Raw genomic sequence first — 7,708 nt, forward strand, 5'->3', positions numbered from 1 at the left:
TCCCCCTTGTCACCGGACTCGTACACCCTGCGGCGGCCATCACCACACGCAGTCATCATGATGAGTTTTTTGTCCTTCCACTCCACGACGGAGGGAACACTGCAGCCACCGTCAGTCATCCCCTTCGACAGCGTCCAACTCGCAGTACTCAAGGTGTATATGATCAGTGAAACGGTTTTTCCATCCTCTTCAGTGCCCTCATTCTCCTTCTTCTTTGTACCTTCCACTGGGAACACAAGCGTATCGTCCTCCATCTTAACACCCGATCCACCGCCGCCAATCAGTCCTGTTAAAAATTCGTGTTGCTCGCATAAATGTGTCTGCGGGGGACTTTTGGTATCGCTCCACTGGATTCCTTTGCCACCGCCACTTTCTTCACCACCGACTTCCCCTTTCACCAGCAAAAATCCACAGTCAACTGCATCTCTCTCCTGAACACCAGTGGCAGCTTTCCGGCCGTATTTTCCAACAAGCATGTAAATATCATTTCCCTTCACAACTGTTGTTGGTCGGCTCACATCTACTTTCTTCACCTCTGTGGAAGTGCCTTCCTCCAGTAATTGTGTCTTAGCTTTGGGATCCGTCAGCGCTTCCGCCGGCTTGTCAGTAGTTTCCATCGTGAGAAGTTGGGACGAAATGCCAAAAAACAAGTTATCTTTACCTTCCTTCGTCTCTTTGCACTGCGCCTCGGCAACGACAAATACGTCACTCCCCACTTTTAGAAGGCCAGAAGCGCCCAACGACTCCACAGTTACACCACTACCCTCATCCTTGATGTTCTTCCATTCAAACTTTGTTTCGGATGGCTTCCCCGCAGCTTCCGCAGTCACAGTCCCACTGCCACCGCAAACAATGACAACAAGTAGGAGCAGCACCGCGGAACACAAGTGATGTCGGGACGTGTTGGGCCTCTGCCGCTCACTCTCTCTTCCTTCCCTCCTCCTTCCGCTGGATCCGGTCACGCGGCGACGGTTGTGTGTGCGGGGTGCCTTCACTGCAACAACACGTGAGAGCATACAAATATGTGTGTGGGCGGTGTGTGCTGTTGTTGGTTCTTTCAGTGCCTTACAATTTCACAGTGGCGAGTAGCGCTTGTTTGCTTTCTTTCCTAGCGTGTCTGTGTTCAAGAGGTAGAGGGAAAAGGGAAAGCAAGCCAAGTAAAGAGATGAGACAGCGAGCACCGCCACTCCGCACCGGCCATCGCGGCAAGTCACGGCGGGCCGTCGGTGTGGGCGGGCCAGCCCTCACGCCGTGCAACACGCCACACCCAACAGGGAATGACAGAGAGGTGAAGAGAGAGAGGGAAATGGACGCCGTCAGGAGGCACTCACAATCAACATGGCCCGTGAGCATGCGGCCACTCCACGCAGGAACACAGGAGGAGAGGGTGGGGGGAAAAAAGCAAGAAGCACACAAACAAACGGCAGACGGGAAAAGCACCGCCACGGCCTCGCCCCGGCCGGAAACTCCACACCAGCCCTCCCACACACACCATCGCAGTGCTGCCAGTCCGTGGGTGAGAAGATTCGGCCCTCCACACAACAATATCGCACACACCGCCAGCAGTCAACCACCGTGGACAAGAACGGGAAGAGACACACCGCCACCGCCTCCAGTTCAGTCCCACGGCCAACGGGATACAGCCACAGCCCACTGCCAACACACAACGCACACGGAGCGAGTAATCTCCCATCCACCCACACGCGGAAGAGGAGTCCTCACCCATCCATGACGCGGCGCCTCACTCCATGCGGTCACACGCAGCGCACCATTTCCCCAATAGAACTTATTCGCCCTCCATCCCTTAAAGCTGCTTCTATTCGTGATGGGCCTTAGAGCACAATAGAAGAAAATGGACAATGCAGTAGTACTGCGACACCGCCAGCCACAATGCTTTTTTCATACCGGGGCAATTCTCCAATTGTGCCTCGTATAACACACACACAACTAACATATCATGTAGAAATCACCCAATGTTTTTACCAGAAACCAAACAACCCCTTTCTCTCCCTAATTTCTTCTGCCACTGTTATTTTCGATAGCGTTGGACACTTTGACATTTGTGTGCGGTGTTGCCGTATGGGGCTGGTGCACCCGCACCGCATGCACACAAAAAAGTATCACAAAACATATAACTCTCACAATATTTCTTTACCAAAAAACAAAATTGCCCCTTTCCCTAATTTATTCTTACCATTTCGGTGGTTCTTCCCCATTTCAGAGAGCTTCGTTCCTTCTGGCATCGTCCGACGATATTGCTGCTATGTACTGGCGCACCTCTTCCTCCCAGAACGCCGCAATCTCTCGGTTTTCAGCGCGGCTCACATTATTGGAGTCGACGACATCACATCCCTGCCAGTCAGTCATCGGCGTGCTGTCTGCGTGCTGCACGTAAATCATCTCCCACGACAGGTCTCGGGATAACACCTCCCAACCATCAAAATATGCCGCCAGGCACTCAGTGAACTGCCGCACAGTGCTGGTTGTCGTGTGGTGCCCACCCGCCGTAGCCATCCGCAGCCCAACCAGCGTCTTCGGATTTGTGTCCACAAAAGAAAGCGTCCACCAGCGGAAAGTTTTGGACTTTCGGCTCATACAGCACCCAGTGGTCCATAGCCACCGGATTGGAAAGGCGTTCCGGTGGCGGTAGAACCTCTTTTCTGGCGAAGCTCTTGTCTGAGTGCTCTTTCAGCGCACAGCGGTGTGGCTCACGTCGTCCTGGTGGCCTCAGTTCCCTGATTTTAAGTCTTATCGCACGCAGGAAATCCTCATTCAAAAATGCGGATACGGCATGCTTTTCAATAATATATGGTGGGGCATAATCCCAGAACCTCAAAACGAAAAAAATAAAATCGGACTGCTTCATTTCATTCTCCAACCTGGACAAAGTTTCACGTTCGAGGTGGGGAGATATCAGTACAGTCAGAGGCGACTCAAAATTGTTTCCTCGTCGTACTCGGACAACCCTCACAAGCTTTCGAGACAAGTCACTGTCATTGGACGAGTAACAGCAGCCAATACCCAAATTGCGCTCCAATTCCGAGGCGGTCGACCCATCCACGGCCTGCTGACACGCTTTAATGCGGTCATCATATGCCTGTTTGCCAAAGATGAAGCGGAGAATTGGTCCCACGTTATTCATGCGACCCCTCACCTCCCTCCAGTATTCCGCCTGCTCCTGCAGGGGCCAATTGCGCTTCATCCAAATGCACATTGCCCTCACATCGTTTTCTTCGGGACAATCAATTACGATTTCAATAGCGTCCATTTTTTTTGTCCACCGTTCATATTCGTTTTTGTCTGGCGGTGTCACCACAATCATGCCCCATCCCTTGCAAGGCAAACCAGCAGCCGGTTGATAACCCTTCAATGCCACGTCGTAGATAATATACCCCTTAAACCCACGCAAAGAAAAAATTTTTACAACATTCACAATCCTGGGGTCATCCATGTACACTGACACCGTTTTTGTGATCTTGTCAAACAGAAATGATTGACGCCCAATAAAGTACGCAACCATTGGGAGCTGCTCGACATCGCAGTGCAGCAGCTGGTAGAGGAGGTACGAGCCGGCATTCATCGACTTCCCGATACCGGACGTCCCAATCAACACACGTCGCCTAGGCTCAAAGTCGGTCCCACGGTGACTGCTGAGCCACTCGGTTAGATCGCCCTTAACAATCTGCCACACTCGATCCACCTCGCAGTTCACGTAGCATTCACGAGTGGATTCATCCCCCTCCCACGAGTACGGCCATCCCTTGTCCGAGGTGAGCACCATCAACACGGGAGGTGCTTCACCGGATTGCTCCACACCATCATCCTTTTCGAGGGTGTCGTCAACTGCATTGTAAGTCCATGACTGCTGTGGTTCCCCTTCCCTCACATACATTCCCGTCCCCTCGCCGTCAGGAACTTCCAAGACATGATGCCACCTCGCATTGTACACAGACTCGTAGCATCCCTCCAGTTTCATCGGCGCACTCATCGTTATTGAGCTCATCAATTCAATGAAGCCTGCATCCAAAAACTGTTTAGTGGCTTCATGAACACTTCTTTTTACCTCCTCGGCAGCTAATGACCACCTCAGTAGATTGTCCACACCTTTCTCGCAAAGCCTGCGTACATCCTCTTCCATATCCATTTCATCCCTCACAGCCCTCTCCATCCTCTTGTAACGATCGCATGCCTTTATATCGCGCAGTAAAAACGTACCGCGAATATACCTCGTAGAATCTTTTATAAAATCCTTCAGCAAAACATTCCGATTGGCGGGCGTTACGCCCATGCCGTCCAACTCCATCACAAGAAAATCATTCAATTGCATGTCCATGACGCGAACTCTTCCTCTAAATAGCACATCTTTGATCGTGGTGGCAACGGTCAATTCTACTTTTTGCCGCCGCCTTGCCCTTTCTTCCGCCAACGCCTTTCTTCCGTCTCACGCCTCTCTTCATTCAGCACCTGGGAAATAGCTGCGTTTAGTTTTCCCCTTGCAAAAGGAGTGGCCGTATCCTTTCTTTCATGGATGTTCCACTGCCAGAGAGAGAATACACCCTCGCAATGAAGTTTATAAATAGCCTCCAGCTCTCTGTACGCAGCTAAATTAAGAATCACTTCAAGAAGCTGCTGGTCTTGTACGTAATCATCCGGATCCTGAACAAACATCTCCATCGTCACGTTGTGGTCTTCATCAACGACCCCGCCGCCAACATGATTCCGAAGAAAATCATTCAGCCTCATGTTGGTCCTGCTAGTGCTTCCCTCCAGCATTACATCTTCCACCCGACTTTCAAGAGTCCACTGCGGTCGCCGCATTTCCTCCGCTCTTCTGCGCGTCTCATCGGGTTCATCTGTCTCACTCTCAAACCCCTGCCTCGCTCTCGTCTGACCATCTCCCTGCGGCACAACAGAAGCTTGACTCTCGGCATTGCCACCTTGCATTCTCATGGGCCCACCAGGCATTGTTTCTCCTTGTTTTATTAGTTGGATTGAGTTACAGCACAACACTAGCCAACAACCAAAATAATGATGAGAGGGAAACAACATTCACAGAAATGACTCACAGCCAAAAAAAGAGTCACCCACATTTTGTGACGGCACACCACATGCACGAGGACCACCACAACGACGGCAATTGGGTGCCATCCACCCAGCACAGTGTTGGTGAGAGCCAACAACAACAACGTGGTGAGCACGGAGGGTTCGTCCACGCATTCCGCTCGCCACGGTTCCGCACCCGTGTGGCACCGCCGTCACCGCACACACTCTGCAAGAGGACGTGGGCACATCACCACGGGCACAAACACACAAAATAAAAAGTAAATTCAGTGCAGCAACGGCCACCCGTGAGAACCCCAAATCATACACGCCACAACAGCGATGCATCATGGTAAGTTCCCACACAACAGAAAAGAGTGCAACTTGCATGCTTTATGGAAAATATCTGCAATGCGCGTGTCACAAAAGAGTGCCGTGACGCCGCCTTTCATATTGCATTCGCCATTCACGTATAACTGGGAAGCACGCAGCCACCACTCCTCCGTTCCGCTCCCCGTGCTGCTCGTGTCGCTCCACTGGAGGAAGTTGTCACCGCACATCCCCATCACCGTGCATTGCGGAATACAAACCTGCCACACGGCATGGGTGCGGTGCCACCCCGCCAATAAATCCCAGGAAATTCCCCACTGCCTCGCGTGGCACGGACGGCAGTCTCATTATGCCTGCGAAAGGCTTTTTTCCCAAACAAGAACGCGGCCGCACCACACGCCCGTAAAAACGTTTGGTCCGTCGCACGCAAAGGACTGGAGCGGGAGAACAGCGGGAAAGGCAACACCGGCAGCCATGAGCAGCCCGCACACGCCAACACACCGCTGCCCCGCATATCACCAAAAATAAAAATACCAAAGAAACTTGTCACATCCCAACAACAAATCGCAGGTGCGGTTGCAGCTGACACTCCAGCCTCCTGGGCGTGTGCGGCCCCTCGCTGCTCGGCGCTCCAAGTGGGATCACCAAAAGCACCAATTCGGGAAAGTTCGACCACCGCCACAGCAGTCACGCTCCCCATTTCTCACAAAGGCGAAGACTTGCAGTGGGGCAGCGGACGGCGGCACGCACAGTCGCAGAGTAATGGACTGCCGCGGGAAGCACGCAACGGCGATGCGCCCCTCCTTTTGGGAAACCCAACAAAAAACATGTGTCGCGCAGTCCCCGTGAGCAACACACGTTGAACCGTATTCAGCTCCACTACTGTGGCCATCCGCACACACAGCATGAGTGCGACAACGCAGGCAGGGAAGCACGGAATAACAGCACGCATCCCTCCCATAAAGGTCAGGCGGCGCCCGTGCTGCCTTCAACAATAATTCCACCCCACATCGCCTTTCTGCATATCCCCAGCAAAAGGGCTCACACGGTGCACACTACATTAGAAGTTCCTAAAGAGCAAACCGGATCATCAGAGTGCTGCCGTCTTCTCAACGTTGGGTAGAGGCTCTCTGATCCTTGTCGCCGCCAGCCTGCGGCATTATGGAGGGGCATTGCGTTCTCGGCATATCTCTCCATTTACTTCACTTTCCCGACGCCGCAAATGAAGTGACGTCCCACAAGCAATTTCGACCGTTCTGAAGAACGTGACGTGACAGACTCACTGAAACTGTGCGTGTGTGTGTTATTACGGGCGAGCGACACAATGCCCTCGCACATCCATGTACTCCGATCCTGCGCAACACCCCATTTGGCGGCGCTGAAAACGTTAGACACCAAACACGCACAAATCGCACAATGAACGCCCCCGGAAAAAATAATGGTAATAACGTCAACACAGGCACAGTGACCGAACAGATTAACAAAAGAAAAACAACCTCTGCGCGCCCTCCCGCAAGAAGGTGAAGGCACACACACTCGTTCCCGTTAGCTTCACCCCAACTGCTCGGAATTGATGGGTCTATAGTAGGAGGAACCACGCCACTCTTCCCTCGCTCCCTGTCACGAGGCATGGACGCTGCGAGAGGCTGCCAAGATGAGCCTCACGTGTGTGGAGGACCCCAATGCTCGGGGCAGGTCGACAGCCACCCACACTCACCCCCACACACAAAAGGGCAAAGGCAAAGGCATGGAGAAGAGAAGCCCGCCGCACAGTGCATTCAAGAAGGCACACGCAGAAGCACCGCCATCCACATCGTACCGCAAAACAGCAATGCGAACAGCACACACCCACAGCCGCAACAAGAGGAACGAGGCGCATCCAATTCCACCACAGTCCTTTACTTACCTCTGCCCCGAAGGAATAGCGTTACGCCTCACAGCAGGTCGTGGCGGGTGGCGCCCCTCACTCACAGTGAGGCACGGCGCACACCATCCGCTCCCCTCCGAGTGCACTCAACAGGCCGGGGCACGGCGTCCAGCCAATCTGTTGACATCGCAATGGGGGAACACAAACAATCGTCGTCGCGGAATATCAGTGCCTCTAGCAGAAAAGAAAAAAAAGAGGCAATAGGGGCATGTCAACAGCACGGTCAGCAGAGGGACAAGAAAAGGGACACAAGGACACAAAGTGTCAGTGGGCATGGCACAGAGGAAAAAAGTCCGCAGGGATTAAAAAAAAAAAAGAAAAAAGAAAAAAAAAGGGTAGGAGTTCAGAAAAACTCCCAAAAACATTTAAAAAAAAAAAAGATGTTGATTCGGCAGGACTTTTACTTCATGT

General features: G+C 52.5%; 1 protein-coding gene and 1 pseudogene across 1 annotated transcript, besides 2 other annotated features; both read right to left on the minus strand.

Moving 5' to 3' along the window:
- Tc00.1047053508069.5 (trans-sialidase, putative) lies at positions 1 to 1,016 on the minus strand (the record flags this gene model as incomplete). Its single annotated transcript, XM_800180.1, has 1 exon — positions 1 to 1,016. A coding segment is annotated over one exon (1,016 nt), but the record flags the coding sequence as incomplete, so codon positions are not given.
- Positions 1 to 7,708: a sequence feature (areas not merged during assembly with more than two copies in the genome that could not be assigned to a particular haplotype).
- On the minus strand, positions 2,173 to 4,965 carry Tc00.1047053508069.10 (annotated as a pseudogene).
- Positions 7,602 to 7,630: a microsatellite.

This window comes from Trypanosoma cruzi, genomic scaffold (genome assembly GCF_000209065.1).
Source record: "Trypanosoma cruzi strain CL Brener 1047053516639 genomic scaffold, whole genome shotgun sequence".
NCBI lineage: Eukaryota > Euglenozoa > Kinetoplastea > Trypanosomatida > Trypanosomatidae > Trypanosoma > Trypanosoma cruzi.